Here is a 21924-nt window from a genome sequence, read left to right as displayed (position 1 = left end):
TTTTGGAAAGAGGAAAGCCAGAGAATGGCCCCAAGCTTAATTCAGTAGCAGAAAAAGAGCAATTCAAGTAAAGAAAACCCTATGTTTGGAGTTGTAATTTCAATCAGAAAATGAGAGAAACAACAAAAAAGATCTATGTTACAGTCTCCAGACCTCAAAGCCAAGTTACAGTGGGGAAGATATTCTAATACAACTGCAGGAGTCTTAGATACAATATCAGGTATTGTATGTGACATTTTGTACTGTAGCCTGTCTGATCCACTTTGAAAGACCCTGGCTATTGTGGGAGATGAACAGCAACTGGACAAACCAAGCACCACACCCCTACAAGGAGGGCAAGAAAAAGGGCTGGGAAACTACATCCTGAGAGGGTTAATGAGGTTCTGGAATGCAGTCCTGAGCACATAAAGGCCAAGAAGGGAACCACCTGCATACCTTTACCAAGGGCAAATCACACCTGACCAATACGGTTTCTGGATCTGCAGGCAAGGGGAGAGCAGCAGATGTTGTTTAATGTAACCATGGCACAGCTTCCAACCGAGTCTCTCACAATATCCTTCCAGCCAAATCAGAGTGCAATGGATTGACTGATGAACTGTGAAGTGGGTGGAAACCTGACAGAACCACTTGACCCAAGTGATGGACAAAGGACTGGAGTTTGACTGCTGGTAAAATGTTAGACACATAAAAACAGTATCAAAGATGTATGGGGAAGAAACAAGGCTTTCCTTTGCTCTGCTAGCAGCATTCCAGACCACAAAATGCTCCACTGAGATCACAGAAAACTTGAAGCAGTCTTTGGCTGTGCATCCAGAATTAAATTCATTAGAAAAAACATACTTGCTTCTGATAGGCAGCGCAGTGCAGTGTTTAGCTGAGACTGGGCTAATTAAAACACTTGCAGCAGCAGAGTGCATCTTCTCTTCAGTTAAGTATTGCCCAGTGAAGAAACTAAATGTTTTTCAGGCTCTTTTTCAGATTTTTTGGCAAAATAGTTACAACTTTAGACAATGTTTGACCATTTACAAGAGAAAGACTTCTATACATAAATGTACAAATACATATATTCACACCTTCTGAAGAAGGGGTTACAGATTAACATAGTACCAATTGTGAAATTTCTCATAGCTACTGAGAAAAATCAGAGGTTAAGTAACTCTGGTGAAGAAGACACATAGCTCCTTAAAGAAATGTCTGCCCTTAGAGACACATCAAACTTGTTAGCACTCATCAAAATTCCTTCCCCTGCAGGCATGAGCATATTCTGTTTATATTCCTAGTCAGCTAGGAAAAAAATTTGAAAAGCACCAAAGCAGAAACTAGGTTCACATCAACAGAGTAACATGCTGAAGCTAATAAGTTTGGTCTTTTATTTAGCTTGGGCTAAATGAATGTCATACTATCGTTGTTCCACAGCTTTCAATTCAAACCTTGATCCAAGGTAATCAATTCTAAGTGAAAGTGAAGTAACTCGGCATCCATCTGACTAACACCATGTAAATGCACACACTGGGAGCAGGCTGTGGTGTGCCTCCCACTGGCAACCCAGAATAATGGCTTGACCACATTGTTTCTAAAGGTCCTCTAGGGGAGTTTTACAGAACATCCCCACCATTTTGCAGCAGACTGGAAGAGAGGAGACCGTTTCTGCACAAGATAGGAACCCCTTCAAGCACACAGGTGTGAAAGAGCCAGTAAAGAAACACCCTGCTATTTATTGCTTTTGTGTCCAGCATTCCAAGTTCCACTGCCAATTGCATAGTACTGTGCTGCCACTGATATTTCACATCCCCTTCCTCCACCTGTGATTGACTTGACTGTTCTTGACTCCTCTGAGGAAGATGATTGTGACAGTGAAACTGGAAAGAGACAAGTTGAATGTTCACATTAGAAAACCTGTGTTGGTCCTTCAATTCCATAGGTGCACTGGCTGAGATCTTTGCTATCCAGCCTTCATGATCCAGTAACTTTGCAATGCATTTATCTTAGTTACCTTATCTACTAAACAAAGTCAGCAGGACAGATCATTTTGATAATTGGCCTTGACTGAGGACGATCTACTGACATCAAGAGGGAACATCAGTGCAAATCTAACAGTGCAGCCACTGTCAGATTTACAGATTCCTGGACTTCCTCTGACATCAAAGGATGATTAACTGACCTCTGTGTGGAAGAAGATTTTGTAGAGTATTTTTCTTCATGACAAGGGCAGTAAGTAACGTGTTAACTTATAGTATCTATAAAAGACCTGCTGGATAGCATTTTTTTAGAGCCAAAGGTCATCTTAAACAAACCCTAATTCAAGCAATTTGCTCAGCTATTCAATTGCTAACTAAAGCCAGATGTTTTCAGTTAAGTGATGACCAATATGCAGGAACTGACTTTTCAATTTATTGATCAATGGCATCAAAATATTCTTTTTGTTCCCAACTTTAACTAGTGTTTCTAGTTGTTGTGTTACTGTCTCCACAGAGACAGACACCCCACAGCACAGTGGATGCAGAAGATCCATATTCAAAGTCCCTTTCCTGCCTGATACAGAGTAAGCTGGTATGAAGGGGTGGTATGCCAGCACCACTTTTGATAGCCATGCTCAGGTACAGACTTGAACTCACAGAACCAAATTGCTGCAACCAATTCAGCCTGTAGGAAAAGACTGCAGGCATCTACCTGCACCTGAGGTTTCCTGCCAAAAGAGAAGTCAAGCAAAACGCATCACCTTCAAACCCAGACTAAAGAAAAAATAGGAGAATCAACCTAAGGTGACAATGTCATTACAGCTTATTTAATTCAGCCACATAACCTTACCAAAATTTCTTAAAACAACCTTTTTTCCCCCCTTCAAAAACTCTCCACCATTACAAAGTAAAAACCAAAAGACAACACATGTTCTGAACTAATTCCTATATAGGCTATGACTGAAAGGTTATACAGCCATGGGTGACAGACATCTGTGTGTCTCTATTTTATTCTGTTTCTCTATTTCAGGATAAATTTGACAATTTAACTCACATTCTTTCCTTTTCTTTTCCCTACTACCTAAGTGGATGTAGACAAAGTTTAATTTCCAAATCCTTCTACAATTCAGATTCCTCCCAGATCCTTTAATTCTAAAAAAATGTCAGGTTTAAACCTAGAAATTAAAGCAGCAGTCCCATATGTACTGACCATTCCAAAAGGAACCTCTACTGAGTAGCATTTTCTATTACCTTAAAATGTTATATACCATCCATACAGACAAATAAAAAAATTACTAAAACCACACATCTAAATGCAGGTTTAACGGTGACCATGTTGTTCAAGCATTGTCAGAATATTCGTTCCTAATCCTTATAAAAATTTTCTAGGGCAAAGTAAGATTAGGTCCGCAACAGCACAGATAACTGATGTTACGATGGCAACATACCTAAAATTATTATCAATATTTGTTGTTGTAGCTTTTTTTTAAAGGGAAATGATGCTGATAGATTAGAATTTTTAAGGATATATTTGAAGAGAAGTCAAAATGTAAATGGGGCATTTGCTTAAGAAAAACAGACAACTGCTCACTGGCAAAAATTCATGTCTTCCTAAGTGTTTCAGTGGTTTGTAGGAATAGTCATTCCCTAAGAGTTTCTTAGCAGTTAAAATAGTTAAAACTTGGTAACAGGAACAGATTAACCAACTTGTTTTATAACTGATTTCAGAGCAACCTTTCTGTGGAAAAGAGCCAGCAGCAAGACAACTGGATTTATTCCTCAACATTCAGTTCCAGTTCCATTCATAGGGGACTGTTTTGCTCTCTCCCAGACAGTCTCTGCTTGAAGAGAATGACAACTCCACTACTGGCAAATGCATAATGCCTCTCCCATGGGAGATAACTGAACCTACCTGGGTACACTCATAATGTTCATCATGTTACAGAAAAACTGGCAGAAGCAGCAAACACCAGAAAGTTGTGAGAATGTACATCTATTTAAATTGTATTTGCAAGCTCCTTTGTAAGGTTCTATTTTATCTTAAAGTGAAAATCACTTTTTTACTATATTTTAAGTAAAATCTGAGCCTGTAGAGAATACAAGATCCCTTGGCATATCACGTATTTTGATATCAACTTACACTAATTTGCTGTGGGAGCACTCTGGAGCATGACAGGCAAGAACTGGCATCATACCTCTGCATGACCCAGGACTCTGGAGAGTTGAAAGAAACACGGCATCCACTAGCCCTCAGCTCATGGCACTGATTAGTATTCACTGCCAGAGCAGAAGTTTTTGCTCATCTCACAGTTCAGCTGAGAACTGTATAAAGTGCACACGGGTTAAAGACAGTCACCTGGGGAGCACTGCTTTGCACAGCATGAGCTTCCTGCTCTGCAAAGCTGCGTCTCACTCCTACCCAAAACTGACAGGACACCGGTGCCAGGATCTGCAATTCCCACCTGAGATGTGGGAGCAGGCCTGAGACACTCCAAGGACTGTATCCAACTGCTTCTGAACGACATTTCCTTTCTTGTGACACCTGCTGATAATCTTTAATGCAGAGCATTCTGACTTTCAAAAACATGATAAAGGCAAAGAATAAATCTGTGGGATTTTATATTCACACAAAGCTCTATTCCCTACCTCTGGGATAATGCCCTGTAACGACATGTAATGATCCCTGAAGTATTTAACTGGAACAGACTCAATGGAATGCCTTCTAACAGCACACATACATTCTATTTCATATAAACATATATATTCACAAACTTGTACACCTCCCAAAAATATCTTGTCTTAGTAATGCTATGAAACTACAGTAAAACAAAGAATATGAAAACATTCACATACATTACTGCATATTTTCTGTTTGCTCCTGAACCCACGACCACAGCATTCCTGAAGCAGATACTGTGATCTCATTAAACAAATGTTTCTTACGCATTAGGTGACAGAAGAAAATTAGGTTGGAAGGATATTTTGGGAAGTAGGAAGAGAATATGAAACTTCACCAAGATTTCGTAAGCACAAACATAGAGAGTCATGTGTAAATCTGTAACTTTAAACCTCTCAAATTTTGAAAATCTGGCTCATGATCCTCAAACAAGAGTACCTTTTCCTTGTTATATTTTGGGGTTTTTTTCCTGAGGAGAGGACTCAATTCAAGAAATGAATAACTGCTTCCATAGAGGTATTCATGTCAGTGTAACTTCCAAATGCAGAATACATCCCATATATCATCTGCAACAGGACAACGTAAATCTACGTACAGACAAAAAAGCACATGGAGATAAGAGCTGAAAAAAGTTTTTAAATTACTGGTTTAACTAGCAAACTGTGCCTGCGTTTCCAGATTCTCTTTGTGCTGAGAGAGAAACTGTCTTGCACAGCCTGATAGAAAAAAGTGAGATTTGACTGCTCCATCTAGTGGCTCGTTAAGCACAATTTCAATGGTTTAAGAACATGTGGCCTTACGCGTTTAAAAAGGGCCATGTCTGGAGTTTCTGCTTTCTCTGAGCAACAGGGCAAAATAAATTCTTAGAACCTAAGTATTTTAATAGCATTGCATAAAAATGTAGAAATACTTACCTACTTTTATGAACCTAACTATATTAAACTTCCATGTAATTTTATTTTATATTTGTAGATTATTTCCATTTATTACCTGATCTATGCTATTTAGTCAATAAACTTTATTAAAACCAGCAAAGTTTTAGAAATTGTTCTTCTGAATTTATAGCAAGTTACATTTATCTTTGAGTTTACATTTCCAGTGAAAAGATACCTGTTTTCATTAAAAGAACAAAAGTAATAACAAGTCAAGCATGAAAACATATACATTGACTTGTTACTACAAGAAGTAAATTTCAAAACTCATGCCTGATTCAGAAAGTGACTTCTACTCTGCAACAGACAACTCCTAAGCAGATCTAGAGCACCGACTGAATTTTACAGGGAAGTGGGTGCCCTGAAGTCTACACAAGTCTATTCCACAAAAATTCTAAAAAATACTGAGAACTTGGGATCTTTAGAAAACTAGTAAAATAACATGACAAATTGCTTTAAACAGAAAATTTTTTCCAACAATCATTTTGAGAATAGCTAACAAGAATTGAAGCTCATATTGCAGAGGAAAGAATTACGAAATTGAGGACTCGGTTACAAAACCTGGAACTTTAAATTCTAGAAATTATTTGTGTACATGTTGCTGCATGTCTGAAAATATTTTGTCTTGAATTACACTTGCATGAGAGGTGCCCAAGGAACAGAAAATAGAGGGAGAGTGACTTTTTACACAGGTAGATAATGGTAGGACAAGGAGGAATAGTTTCCAACTAAAAGAGATTTAGATTAGATGTTAAAAAGAAATTCTTTACTCAGAGTGTAGTGAGGCACTGGAACAGGCTGCCCAGAGAAGCTGTGGATGGCCCATCCCTTGAGGTGCTCAAAGGCAGGTTGGATGGGGCATTGAGCAACCTGGTCTAGTGGGTGGATCCCTGCCCATGGCAGGTATCTTTAAGGTCCCTTCCAACCCAAGCCATTCTATGAATATAAATATAACCTTTACCACACCTAGTTCCCCCAACTAACATCATATATTATTAAGCTAGGACTCGATATGCAATCAAAACCTCTATGTAATTGAATTTAAACACATCCTTAAATTCTCTGCAGATCTGCATTGAAAATTGCAAAATAATCCCATGCTAGTTATGGCTCAAATGAACCATACAATACACATATCTCAACTTGCTCAATGGAGCAAGTTAGACTTGGTCCAATTTGCATATAAGGTACAGCAAAGCCACAGGTCACAAAGTAAAGAATGCTGATACTTTCTTTTTTAAAATAGAAAAGGTCATGTTTACAGAGAGGAAGAAAATGTAAAAAGAAATTATTCTAAATAAAATGTTTTATTAGACGTTCCCTCATGGCTTAAAAGAATGTGTAATAAAATATTTAATACTGAGGGTCTGAAAAATATTGACGTGAACATGCATTTACTGCATAGCATCACAGTATTTCCAAGACTTCCACTCTCTGACAAAATACCTCAAAGGTTGAAGTTGTTTAACAATTAGAAAGCTCATCATACACAATTTTTGCAGTCAGCCAAGGGTATGTGCTGAGGAACTCATGCATAAGAGAGAGGTACTTTTAGTCATTTGTACATGTCAGACATGTACAAATGCAGAAATTTGAAGTGCTGGAATACCTAAAAAAGTAACTAATACAACTCTCAACATCTAGAGCAGTTGGGTATCTGCTGAAGGAGCAGCAAACGGACTAACAGCATGCTGGGCCAGCAGCATGTAAGTCCTAGCTGTCTACTACGTGCCTTAGCCAACCAATAATCACTGTTGCATATTACACTTTGTACATTTCCTGCTTGCAGACTTTCTAGTCTCACAGCAGAAAGACCAAAAAAACGATGCAGAAAAGACAAAAACACCTATCAAACTGAAAATAGAACTGTAAAACTCTGCCCTGTCCTTACATATCCTCAAGATGAATAGCAAACCAAAATGAAAGCCCTGCCTCCCTTTGAACTAAAACCTTAGAAGACTCTTTTTCTTGGACCAGAAAAGAAACATGATCAGTTATCAGAAACATTATATTAATGAAATATATATAATGAAATTAATGAAATTAATATAATGCTTCATTATATTAATGGTGTGGGGGTGAGGGTGTGGGTGTGGGGGTGTGTGTGTGTAAAAAATGAAAAGAGCAGAAAGATCCAATGCACACAAATATCACGTTGTATCTTTTAGTGGTGGCTCCATCAGTAAAACAAACTAACAAAAAAATGCCATTAAGAAAAGGCCCACAAAAGCAAAATAACCAAAAACAAACCAAAAAGACATCAACCCAAAGGATGAAAAAGACTATAAGGTCTCAAATAAATGAGAGAAAGAGTTTCAAAATGTTTTTATAAGCATAGAAGTATACATAGTATACATACATTAATCACTTTGATACCTGGTAAGAAAAACAAAAAGGCAAATAAAAGGGCAATTTAGCTGATTAGCAGCAAATTAGTATGTAGTGAAAACATGCTCATGGAGGCAACCTGCAGCTATCTGCAAGAGACTGCAAGCATGTCAGAGGACACTAGAAAGTAACCTGAAATTCTGCTGCATGCTGATAAATGGAACAAAAAGTAATAATATGTCCTTGCATTAAATAAGCATACTAATTTATTATCATCAAGGCAAGTTGAAGTCTCAGTAATGTACTGAAATCTCACAAAATTAGGCAATGTACAATCATAAAAAGATAATCTGGACTCCACTGAACTTGCAATTTAAATGCAAGGCAATAAAACAAGCAGACAAATAAATAAGGAATAAGTGACTACAACTTATACCACTGTGTTACCAGTGCCAAATGAGTTGTCATTCATACTGTGCCTTTAAAGTAAACCCTGGAACAGCTGTGCCTTGCTTCAGCTACCACTCTCTATTTACTACTAGGCAGGACACAGGCCAAGAATAAACACTAACAGACAACTTCTATGCACCCTTCTCTTGAGGAATTAAAGAATGTGCTGCAATTCATTACTTGGCCAAAAAAGTCAAAGAATGGCTCTTTAATTTACTAATAAGTAAATATCACCAATGAGATGGGCATATTTGAAACCATAACACGTGTTGTGCTTGGTATCACAGGTGAAATGGACATAAGAATCAGCTTAAGAGATTACAAAGCGTAGGTGGGGAGTCCCTTATTTTGAAGCTCACATGGTGTACAGGAGAAAGAAGGATCAAAGAAATCATCAGAAGAATGCAAAAACACATGAGCAAATATGGGAAAACAATGTTCAGAGGGACATTTGGAGTGGACAGGAACAGGATGAAACCATGCCTATTTATTCAAAAGAAACACAGATATCTCATATTTATTAACCTTCTTTCTGACACAATCAAGTTTTTCCCATGCCATGGTGGCGCTTGAAAAGTACTGCTCAGCAGCTAAAATTTGGGCAAGCTTTTCAAAAGCTTTTTCATCTTCCTCTTAGACCCTTAAAAAGTGCTCCATGATCCATAGCTCATACTCACATTCTCATGCCTGCTACCTCCAATGGTTTCTGTACAGAAAAAACTGACTGCTGAATGTTCTTGGGAATTGATCTTTCATGGAGAAGCCTATAGAACTCCTGGGTTTCTCTACAAGTTCAAACACTCTCATAGCTCTTGAAAATAAAGGTACCCTGATGTCAAACATTTAGTGTTTTTGAACATAAGACTCCAATCCATCCATGCTTTAGTATCTGCCCTTCTGTAATTAAAATAATCATCTTAGTACTGGAAAAATTACTATCAGGACAAATTTGTTGCTATTTCATGAATTAGATGTGCAGAAGAAAGGTAAGTGAGAAAGAACAATTAATATAATAATGAACTTGAGAAAGATCAAGCAACCCAGAAGATAGGGCAAGTTAAAGACTTTTTTACTGGAAATGGCTTACAGGCTGACAAGAAAAGACTAAGGTACAGATAGGGGTACTGTGATCTTAGCCCCAGATGTTCCCAGCTTAGCTCAGATCCTGCCACAGGAACAGCAGCAGCATTTCTAACATAGAGCAATCTCAGTGCAGGTTCTGAAGAAACCGATTCTTATTTTCAGGAATCCTCCATTTCAACTGAGTAAGAAATTATGATTACAGTTTTCCTTAACTTTGCTTATCTGTTCTCAGGGTTAACATGGTTTCTGGCAGCAAGCTTCAACCTTCCCAGCAGTAACTCAGCCCTCGAGGGGAAGAGAGGAGCACTCACTCAACCTCTCTCCCTCCAGCTACTTTTTCTGGGTTTTTTTCTTCCTGCTTCTTTCCCAAACTATTCAACCTCAATCCATCCCACCTTTCCTGATTTATCATGTGTTATAGACCTTGGTGACACTTTGCTGTTGCCTCTGAACTCCCTCCAGCATGCTCACAACCTTCTTAAAGTGAACTAGAAAAAGGGCTGTATTAGGTTTTTAGAGGAAAATTCAGCCACATATCTTCCATGACATCCTGATTTATATGGTTACATATCTTTCTGAAATGCAGAATATCTTGGCAATAATTTGACTTTTTTCCCTGCTCATGTTCAGCTTATCTCATTTGTATATATGTGTACGTTAAATAATTCCATATACACAAAACAGATTTCTTACTGCCCAACTCTAATTTAACAAGCACTTATTTACAGCTCCACAAGCATTGTAAATAATTTCAGCTGCTCAAAGGCACTAAATACTAATAGCATTGGACAATGTTAGCAATGAACAGAATTCTAAAACCAGAGTAATTTTAAATTATATTTTCATTAAAATCTGAATAAGATGTAGATCTAAATTACTGCACAAGGACTAGAAGATAAATTTGAACTAACCCCTAAACAGCAAGTTTTCCTAGGAAGGGTATTTTATTTTACTCTAAGTTAAATCTCAGCCACACTTTTAAACAAATTCTGCTCCAGTTTTAAAACTCCATGCCCAACTCTCCACGCAAACAGATGTTAAAATATGCTAGCACATGTTACAGTACAATTTGACTTGCCTACACTCCAAATTGAAAATACCTCAGTGAAAAAGTTTAACTAAAATCATTTAAAACCAGCCTCCTCTTCTCTATAGCCTTTTCCCAATGTTTTCTTTTGGTCCCTTTACGGGCCCTACTGCACATGTGTGGTTTCTCTCTTAGCCCCCAAGCTACCTTCCTTGTCAACAGTGCTTACAGAGCTTGGAATAAATCACTGGGGCAAGGATATAATTTATTCTCTCCTTCCCCTGGGAGCACCCCAAAGCACAAGCACCCAAAGAGACACTTGAAACACCAGAAAAGTATGGAGGAATGGGCCAGATCCTTTCCTCCTGGAGCTGAGCCAGCACTGACACATTTGTTGGCAAACCACAGCATCCCTTTCTACTCCTGACCTCCACGTCCGCACCTCCTGCTCACAACCCCCCACCTCACACCTGGACATAAACCAAGAAAACAGCAAGATTCTTGCCCATAACATTTTCTAATCAGAAGTTAACCTCATAAGAATGAAATTAAATTAAATCGAGTTGCCCTGTTCCTCACAGTACCGTGAGAAAGGCATTATGAATGAAACAATCACATCTTCACTGAAAGAAACCAGAAAGTCTTCTCAGGAGTTTGTTTTTCAAATAAGGCACCAATTTTATCATGCTCTCCTCACTCCCAAATAAATCCCTTAGCAAGTATACAGAGTGAGTTTTACTTGGGTTTTCAATATTTTACTACCAATTTGTGACTATTAGTAATAATTTCAAGCATAAAGAGTGTGAACAAAATACACATTTAGGCAAATAGGAACAGTAAGTATGCAAAATGTAGAATCATTAGCACATTTATTTACATAAAAGTACTGGAGCAGTACCTCCTCAACATTGCTCCAATTTCCAACATTACTTTCTCTTCCAGTTTCAAAGGTTGCATGACAAAATTCTGGACTGTCTCTTGTATCCATCAATGGATAAAATAAGTTTTTTACAGCCTCATCTGGACACAAATCTACTAGTTCTACACAAACTCTTATTTTTCAACTACAAAGAAAATGCTTTTTCTCAAACTTATGCCAAACACAATTTGTATTCTTCACTGGACGGCAGTAGGCAGAAAACGTTCGTTCTAAAATGAGGTCTGGATTTAATTTTTAATAGTCCAGCTTATGTTATTCTCACGTGTCTTTGATGTAAGTATGAATGCAATTTATGCCTTCTACAAGGACTCCTTTTGCCTTGCCAGGACTTCACTGGAAACTCAGTCCACCTATTGTTCAGCTATTAGAGATTTCAGAAAAAGGAGTCCTACAGACTCTATTAATAATAGAACGACAACAATTATCAGCAATCAGTAGCGTCCTGTAAAGGATGTAGACAGTTTAATAAGAAATTGGAGATGAAACTCATCAAAATTTTTTTGGACACTGCTAAAGTCCTCTTTCTCTAGATTTACCCTAACATGGAAACAATTTGACATAAATCTTTGGCTCCTCCACCAAAAAAGTAAAATCCCAGTGGATTGCAGAAGACATTTATTTTTTGGAAAGAAAGTATCTCCCAGTGTTTGTGCATAATTTTTAAAATAATTTTGAAGAAACACATATTAAATGGTTACAGTAAATAGTTGGGGATGTACTAGCTAAATTAGGTTGCTTTTTTGAAGGCTTTTTGGGCTCAGAAGACAGCATAATGCAATACTAATCTGTTTGTAGGAAATGCAAATGTTAAAAAATAACATATGCACAGTATCTACTTTATATGATATTTTTGGCTATTGATTTTCAATACAGTCTTATCTGCTCTACCTATACTGTATCTTTCTATGGGGCATCATTTGCTTTTAAACACCTCTGTAAGCTATTTCTCATAGAAACTTTTATTTTATTTGTTCAACATAGAACTGAAAATAGTACATCTTCATTACTTAATTGCAGATCACTTCATATTGGCACTCACCAAATGCAAACATTATTTTTAAGATCTTGGGGGTTTTTAATAGGGCCATTCAAAGTTTCTAGCTCCATCTATATTACTTTGGCACCAGGTTTCTGACTGAGCTGACATTTAGATAAGCGAGGATGGATTCCAGACCCTCTTGGGCTTATAAAGTAAAGCACTGTAACTTTGAACTTGTGCAGTATCTCTCCCAAGTTACAAGCAAAGAACCGAAGAAATTCTGGTGAAATTCTTTTTGTAACAATGCTGCTAAATTGCAAAGAATGGGATTACGACCAGGGTTATAATAGCAGCATTTTAAAAATATTTTTATATATATGTCTGTAAAGCTACATCCTTTTACTGTAGCATATATTCTTTTAGAGTATTGGGGGATTTCTAAAATATTTCCTTAGGCAATAAGATTTCCTGCCTTTCCATCTATTTTTATGAAATACTCCAGAGTATTTAAAGCACTGATGAAAATGTAACTGTAAAAACAATTGGATACTTTATTAACAAAAATGTTTCCACTTTCTTATTTGTATTCATGTTTCCTATCTTTTTTCTATGGGCTATACTTCCCCATCTTCAAAGGCTTTCCATTTATAGTCCTTGTTATGGAAAAGTCATATCAAAAACCAGGCAAAAAAAAAAAATTAATGGCTAAATATGATAGCTATTGAACTAATAAACATACCTCTGCAAGTACTGTATTGAATACCTATGTATCTATATGTATTGAATACCTACGTACCCATATGAATTGTACCTAATGTATTGAATACCTATGTACCTATATGAATTGTACCTAATGTATTGAATACCTATGTACCTATATGTACATATACGTATATTTATGCTGACAATTAGATACAAAGTCTCAAGGAATGCTCAACAATGCAAATCACATATGTGGAGGTCGGTGGTCAGACAGGTCCCTAACATGCTCCCATTAATGTTAATATTACATCAATATTAATTTTAATTCAAATACAGTGAAGTAGCGCTCTGATTTGATACAAACCAAGGTCTCCACAATGTAAAGGGGGAGCCCAAACATGTATCTCAGAGGTAACCAAGAACTTGATTCAGTCATTGAGAACATAAGCATTCAGCAACATTTGAATACCTCTGGAATTCATAACACTAAAGGAAAAGAAAATCCCACCCTTAATGTTTTAACAATACGCTGGGAAATTGGTCAAAAGCTGAGGTAAGTGTCATGAGCCTGAAAGCAGCTACTGAAAGATTTTACTTATGAAATATAACACTTTCAGCCTGGACTTGACTTTCCCAACAACAACCTTCCAGTTTATAATAACCTACACCGATTATGGGAAATTCTTTCTACTTCATAAGCAACTTCAAACTGATAAGCATAATAAAAGCAAAAGACAAAGATGGAAAATAAATGCTACATTAGACTTCTCCTACCAACAGATGGAGTCAGGGAAAATGACACAAATCCAAACATCAGCTGACAACATTGCCACAAAAAAAGGGAAAAAGATGTGCTAGTTGAGACTGGAAGGCACCTCTGTAAGTCTCTAGTTTAAACACCCTTCCTCAAAAGTTGTGTCAGCAGAGCAGATTGCTCAGGGCCTTCTCCATTTGGGTTTTGAGCATCTCCAAAGGTGGAGACTGTATCAATCTCTGTGCAATGCATTCCAGTATTTGACAAAATTCAGTCAAATAAGTGAGAGCTTTTATGTTTTAGTAGAATCTGGAATAAAATATCAGAGTATGATCACCTCCTTAAAAATGAGCAAAAAAGCAACTTCCCGTATTTTCAGTGAAAAAAGCTCATGCTTAGAAAGTTAAACAAACAGCTATTCAGATGGGATAGGAGAGAAATATGCTATGTTTGCTATGTACACCTGGATCTTTAGAGGATGCTAGGAGACCACAACATCAGATAAAGACAGACAGACAGGTTAGCATATATGAATCACAGACACCTCAGGAAACAGTGCCAGGAAAAAAAAGGCAATGCAGACAAGCCTTTGGCATTTTCAGTATAAATACCAGCAGGAAACTTTCAAGGTACAAACACAGATAGTTAAACTAAGGAGCTAAAAGCTACTTCCAAAGACACAAAAAGCTTTCAGCTCACTGTAGTGTCACTGCAAGACAAAGTAGAGTTAAGACTGTTGCTAAGTTCTACCACAGTCTTTCCTGACAATGCTTATTTTATCTGTTCACCATTCCTGAATTTGATTAACTTCTTCAGCCAGAAGAAAGGCTTTGTTTAAAAGCACACAGTGTACTACAACGTACTCCCTGCTGCTGAGTGTTACCATCAACAGATGAAGACAAACTGAAATAACAGGTTTTAAACATACTTCTTAGCTCGCAAGAAAAGTCATCTAGACAACAACTTTGTCAATTCTCATTTCTTTTCTACATAACACTCCCTTTGCCCCATATCTTGTCCTTAGTAACAATGAACTTTGGCAGATTTTTGGTATTTTATTAAATGTTGTAAAAATTTGCGTATCTTATGATGCTTTATAATGGTCTCCTCTGATTGTTAGAGAACTCACTTTTTATTTCAATCCATCCACAGAAAACTGTTCAACATACAGACAAAAGAATGAAGCAATGACCAAAGGAGTACAGATATCATCAAGAGAGTAAACTAGAACCCTTAAATTCTGTCACTTTCAGGTGAAAGAGGGCAGGGTATGAAAAGGAAACGCATCAGCTGATGCTACTTGTAACCACCTCATCTAAGAATGCAAAAGGAAACATTGTAAAGCAAATGTAATCAGGTATAAGACACTCCTAAGTTGGCAAAAAGAGAAAGGCAAGGGGAAAAAAGTGTATGATTAAAAAGAGGCAAAAGAGAGAGAAAAATACAGATTTTTTTTTTTTCCCCAAATCATGGCCATGTGCATAATATACAGAAAAGTCCTTACCTTTTTCACTGACACTTTCACTTTCTATCTCCACATCTTCACAGCTAGTATATTCTGGTGTTGATGCCCCTTCTTCCTCTGAGCTACTAACTGACATCTGCCTTTTCTTTCCGCCTCTTTTTGCTCTATGAGGCTTTGGAGGGGATGGCCGCACTGATTCCGACTGGTCAGAGCTAAGGGAATCATTCCTTAGCATGGTCTCCATTTTCTCCCGCTTTGCTTTTCGCATGAGAATAGCAGAGCTAGGATCAAGGCGGCTCTGTTTTATAAAGGAATCGTGGTTCTTGTATTCTACGTGTTCTATAGGAACTGGACTATGCCTGGGAGTTGGTGGGCTATGATTAGTTAATTGTTTAGAAACAGAAATTCTTACATCACCTGTTCTGTCTATAGAGTACGACCTCTGAGTTTCCACAAGAGATTTTCTGTCCTGAGTTCCCTGTAATTGGGAGCGTTTTCCTAATTTATTCTCAGGTACCTCCGCTTCCTCCATTTCTGTGTGTGGCAAAGCTACATCACTGTGTCTTCTCTCATGTCGTGCTTTAGAAACTTTTGCGTGCATGCGCATCTGCTGCTCCTCAGGGTGTGGTTTTACAGGATATCTTGCCAGATTGGGGTCACTCCTGTAACGGGTATGATATTCATCTTCCTTCCTTTGTTTTTCATCATCAGGCACTTGGCCTTCCTCAAGTTTCTCTGGCAAGTCTGGGTAATCCTGTGACTTGCCTTTCTCCAGCCTTCTACCTTCATGCCGCTCTTTACGCTCCCTGTCATCTGTTGCTCCTTCTTTCTGAAGTGAGGATTTTGGCACACGCTTACGCTCACTCTTTACACCTTTGCCATTCTGGTCAGAAACCAATACTGCCTTCTTCCTACAATGAAAAAGAGTACAGTAATATTAAGAATTGAATGGAAAATAGAAATAATTGCATACCATTATGGAAAACAAATTCTAGACCAGGATAAGCTATGGCAAAACAAAAAAGTACTGAATCCATTAACCACGAATTAAATCTATTAACCCTTCCATCTTAGTTTTATTTTCCAATAGCAAACAACTTCCAGAGTCCACAAAAACATAAATAATGAATGGTCCAATTAATGAATAAAATCAAAAAAAATATTAACATGGATGAAGAGAGATAATTTACCCATGTAAGTAGGAAGACTCAGACTTGTCTTTGTAGCAACTGCATCATTATGACAGAGTACTGGAGTATGTTCTCCATTTTTCTGGCAGCAGTCATGAGAGTTACAGACTAACCACACAATTCACTTCAAGTGCCCTGACAGCACAGATATAAATACCACCAAATGGAGTATCTACCACAATAATATTAGAGAAAGAAGGAATATACATATAAAAAAATGCAAAAGATAATATATCCAGAAATAATATTTGAACTAGTTTGATTTACCTTATTAAAACTCTAAAAAGAAGTGACCATTTCATAAGCATATAAAGGAAAGCAAATTGATTCCTTGAGATAAATTAATGGCATTCCTTTCTCCAGTAATAAAAGAGGATGAAAAGTTTATTCCTCTAAGCAGACAAAGTACAAAACAGTAAATAATGAGGCTGCATGAAAATTATTTTCTTTTCTCTTTCATATTTTGCTTTGGGAAAATAAGCAAGCCAAAGAATCATAAAATTCCCTTATGTGGGATATTTTTATTTCTCTCCCCATTCCAGTTGCCCTTTCATTTTGCAGTTCACATATGAATCCATTGATTTTGAAGAAGTATGAACACAGCTATACAGTGTATTTGAGATGAATGCACACCTAGTGATACAAAGTCACTCGGACTTTGTTTTGTGGCACTGAATCTTCCCTTCTACAACTGACACATCTTTGGATTACATATCAAAGACCCTCACAGAGTATCTAACAGAACAAAGTTGGACATCATCCATGTTAAGCTCCCTTCTCTTTTTTTCCCCCCATCTTCTGTTCCTCCTGAGTTTCCAGCAATAAATGGAACCTGAGCTTACCATAGATGGTCTTCAATCAGAATGTTTGGAATTAATTTGAAACTCTCAGTGACAAGTAGAGAATACTAATTTTGTATAATTAATATGAACATCTCACTCCTGGACAGCAAAGCAGAAATATAAAGTGTTTTGCTGCCCTAGAAATGACAGCTGTTCTGGGGGCCTTCCCTGTGTCAGGGGACAAAAATCAACAGCATTAGGGGAGGGCATCATATGTTCATTTACACCATACATATACATAACAGTAACCTGACTTTGATACAGTTAAACCCAGACAGATCTCACCCACACAGTAAGCTACTAGCCACTGCTCATCATCCATTTTCAGCTCCACTAGCTAGGGGAAAAAAAATCATCAACCATTCCGGCCAGAATCTGGAGAATCTTCTATGGCAGGCTCTTGTTTTGTTGCCACAGGCTCCCTCCTTAACTGCTCTGCCATCTGCCAGGCAGCAGCCAAAAGAACAGCAACTGTTTCATCACATTAGCCTCTCTTGATTTGCTACTCCTCAACCCATTCATCACGCAGAATGCAGCTCAGGAATTAATTCATTTACTCACTTAAAATAAAATACTTTGCTTCTGGTTGCTTTATTCTTGCAAACAACTTGCTCTGAATTCAAGATGGTACTATTGATATTCTACGTAAATGTTAACTTTGCACATGTGAATGAGGTTTTCTAACTGTATTACTTTTAACAATAAAATTGAAAATATCATTGATAAAGAAATAACACATAAGATCATATGAAAGAATTCCACAGGGTGTGTTTTCTGACTGCTTAGGTGTGGATTTTTCAGGAGACCGTTGCTTTAAAAATTCGAGTAAAGCTAAAGGCTTGGTCTTTGTTTAATAACTTTAAAATACCAGTCAAATTTATAATTTCAAAGTAACCTAAAATACTATATTGAAAGTGTACACCAAAAAAGCATTGAAGTACATGGGAATATCCATAAAATAATTTCTTTTTCTTGATTTTTGTTGCACAGACCAAAACAGACAAACTATTTGCTAGCAAAAATTTATCCTTGCCTGGTCAGTAAATCAGTTTACTCTTTGTTTTTGCACAGTAGCAGACATAAAGAAGGCCCAGCTGAACTAGCATTTATAACTGCAGGCTCTATCTAGACAGAAAGCATTACCTCTCTTTTGGAGGTTCACTTCTAGACCTTGAAGCTTGCTTTTGGTCCGGGCCCATAGCTGGCTGCGACACTTCTGCTCCTTTCCTACGGTCAGACTGCACACTAGAAGAAGAGATTTCCTGTGATGAGGCAGCTGCTGTACTTAAGGGAGTCTGTGACCTCGATCGCTCTTGAAGTCTTGCTTTCTTCTCTCTCGGTGCATCCGAGCTGGCGCCAGTCGCCGTATCACTCAGCGTTCCGTCCTGACTGGGTGAGGGCTGTGGTCCACTTCCAAAAAACCACGCTCCAGATTTCGTTAGGATTTCTTGTTGCTTTCGACATAAATTGCATACCCACATAACCTAGTTGAAGACAACAAGAAGAGTCAGTGCAGCTACCTCCCAGTGCCTGGAATGCATGCTCACTACTGCAGAGCAGGTACGACCTCTCGCTCTCTGATCTAGTGAGGCTGGAGCTCATGACAGGACCCAGAACATGCTTCTCCACTGGCTAGAGCCAAGCATCCTACAGGCACATGCTATGCGAGCTTCTCCAAAATGTGTTGTCAATATACATCAGTTCTACCTGTGGCAATCCTCCCTCAGCCCAGCCCTACTTCTCCTCTGAACAGACACCGACAACATGACCAGCACTTGTTGTGGGGGGTTGATGCAGCAGGGGGTGGGGTGGGTTGTTTTCACTGGTGTGGAGCACTGTCAGGACAGACAAGCCCACCAGACTGTAAATAGGACATGTACCTCAGGGGGCAGTGTCCTGCCCGGCTGACTCCCAAGTTCCGTGGTCACAGAAAACTGACATAGGATTTCCTTGTAATTAAATTTTCTCACATTAAATAACTCAACATTATCCTGCAAATAAATTCGGCATGTACTGTGCATGATTTTAGCTAGACCTACAGCAACTACTTATCAGAGGTGCAAAGTAAAACCTAAAGAAATCTACTAAGAGAAAACTAAATGCACCAATGAAAAGAATGCGAAAGTACCGTATTTTGTACTACTTGGAAATTATCATCATTATCTCTTTGAGTTATAGCTGCAAATAATAAACAAACATGTGTCTCCGTAAATCACAATTAAGCTGTGGTGCTTAGGGTTTTTTTAAAAATTGGGGGTTTTAATTCCTTACACGCAGATATACAGGAGCACACACATTAAAGCAAGACTCTGTGTTTCAAGCCTGTATACTGTAGACACAGTCTTATGTACAGGAGCAACTCACCAGACAAAAATAAATGGTTAATCAAGACTAAAGAATGTGAAAATTTAAGAAAAAATTGAGACAAAGTAAAAAGCAGCTTTCAGAAAGAAGAAAAGATAGGCAAAATGCATGAAGGATATAGAAGAGAGAGGATTTTTGCCAGAAATAAAAAGAGAGATGAAAGAAAACAAAGCTGATTATTATTAAGGAAAATGGTAAAAAAAATCTCTTAATTTAATATGGAAAGTAATGGGTAAAATTGTAATGAGGCTAAGAAGGATGACAAAAGTTGGAAGGAAAAATATGCTTAAATTATTTTGTGTAAACACAGGAATGATGCAACAGTCACAAAATTATACAGCTCTGAAAATTAAAAAGAAGAGGAAAAACCCACTTCATGGAAATTGAAACAGGCCAAAGTTCTGGTACTGAGCTCTTTTACTCTCTGGCCTGTGGAGGAAGTGCATGACTTACAAGGCACAATGAAAACTTTAGGCATTTTACATATTTAAAGATTTATTTTAAGATTTATTTAAAACACCCTAGAATCGACTTTCTTTTTAGGGCTGAAAACTACATCAGAACTCCCAAAAGCATTTCTGCACTGTTTGACCAAACCACACAAAGAATACATCCAACTCTTTGCCCTCTGACCTTTATCAAAAGATGACTGTTATATTTCTACTATTTAAGACAGATAATAAAGTATCTACTAATAAATTAATTTAAAAAACCCTAACCTTAATCAAAAGCTACAATTATTCCAACAGGGGCATAAACATATACCACAATGAAAACAAATAACACTCAGTGGGATAATAGAAACAGCATCTTTGACAAAGATAAATGCTAGACCTTTAACAAACAAAAAAAGCCCTCGATTCCAAAATATCCAATTTATTCCATCTAGTACACCTCACAAACCAGCAATTCAGTTTATTAGACTACCTGTTCTAAATAGAACAGACTTTTAATCTATCATATTATTATTACAGGTATTCAAAAAACCCAGCAAGGCTTTAAAATGCTTTTATAGGATCTGCCACAACTGTTAGCTCATTAGACAGAAAGAGTGTGCATGCAAATGTGTCTGTGTATAAAATCTATGTCAATGCTGTAAACCAAAGTCAGTAACAGAAAATGTCATTACCTGTATTTTATCAGTTTCCAAGAAAAGTTGAAAAAAGTGTTAATAAAAAAATTAATCAGCTAGAATTTGTTTAAAGGAAGGATAAGGAATACTAAACTAAAATTAAATTATCCTAATTAAATTACATACATGTGTATGTATGCAAGCCCAGTAACATACTTCCTTTACAACTTCATGTATTCAATAATTTAAAATATGTCTAAATTATGTCATAAACTGCAAGAAAATACTGTTAATTTACATAATCACCTTTGATACGGTAATTAATTTTATGCAAAATATTACGAGATACAAACAAATAAGAGTAGCTAATGCACAAATAGACACCAAAAAATACAGAATACTGAAAGAAGAAATACTAGACAAGTAAATACAAACCCATTTTCTTACAGCTATTTTTAAACTCTGCATCTTGGACACAATACATACCAATCACCATAGATTTCACATGTAGAAAATCTGTATTATACTCACACAGAAGCTATACTACCATCCCTGTTTTGGAATCTCTTCAGGAATTAAAAAATGCTACAGTTGCCTTGACATATATTCAGTCCAAAAGGAAAAATAATAGAAGCTTTTCTTTAAGCGGAAAACAAAAATCAAAAACTGAGGTGACAGAAGAGTTTCAGTGACAAAACTGTATATTGAAAAACATTTTTAGAGAAGTATGTGGAGCAAGCAATTTAGCAGCATGCAGGAATTATATCCTGATTGAATATACTGGGATGTGGTCCAAACTAATCTAAACTAAAGCAGGTCTGTGTAATAACTTATCTTAACAATCCACAGATGTTAGGCAACCAAACAAATGCTCTGATGAAGGATTACAGTTCTCTAATGTGGCTTCTGGACCTCCACGCGATGCATCAGTAAAATGAAGAGTGTTAGATAATTTTACTCCAGCCTGTCACTTCAAAAATAGTTTCTGTTTACTCTCCTCTGGACAGTGAGCTCTGATCCAGTGCTACATTAAGTCATTCAGGACATCCAGAGTCTGTTTTTTGTTTCTGGGCTTGTTTCTGGTTTATTGCATCCTTGCACATGTCAATGCAATTCCACACATGAAACTATTAAAGAGAACCAGTGAAAGGGTGTTCTTCA

General features: G+C 37.3%; 1 protein-coding gene across 49 annotated transcripts in view; it reads right to left on the bottom strand.

Moving 5' to 3' along the window:
* RIMS1 (regulating synaptic membrane exocytosis 1) overlaps positions 1-21924 on the bottom strand; it is a 316131-nt gene that overhangs the window by 148641 nt on the left and 145566 nt on the right. For 48 of the 49 annotated variants that reach the window (XM_032104808.1, XM_032104763.1, XM_032104765.1 and 45 more), the window contains 2 exons: positions 18471-18811; positions 15335-16206 (listed from right to left, as the gene is read on the bottom strand). In XM_032104808.1, the coding sequence (XP_031960699.1) occupies positions 15335-16206; positions 18471-18811 (1213 nt within the window). The remainder of the gene's footprint in view (positions 1-15334; positions 16207-18470; positions 18812-21924) is intronic. The other variant, XM_032104785.1, reaches the window with a different exon arrangement.

The sequence above is a fragment of the Corvus moneduloides genome, chromosome 3 (assembly GCF_009650955.1).
Source record: "Corvus moneduloides isolate bCorMon1 chromosome 3, bCorMon1.pri, whole genome shotgun sequence".
In the NCBI taxonomy this organism is placed as follows: Eukaryota; Metazoa; Chordata; class Aves; order Passeriformes; family Corvidae; genus Corvus; species Corvus moneduloides.
The sequence above is the reverse complement of the archived record's forward strand: the minus strand, read 5'-3'. Positions and strand labels throughout refer to the sequence as shown.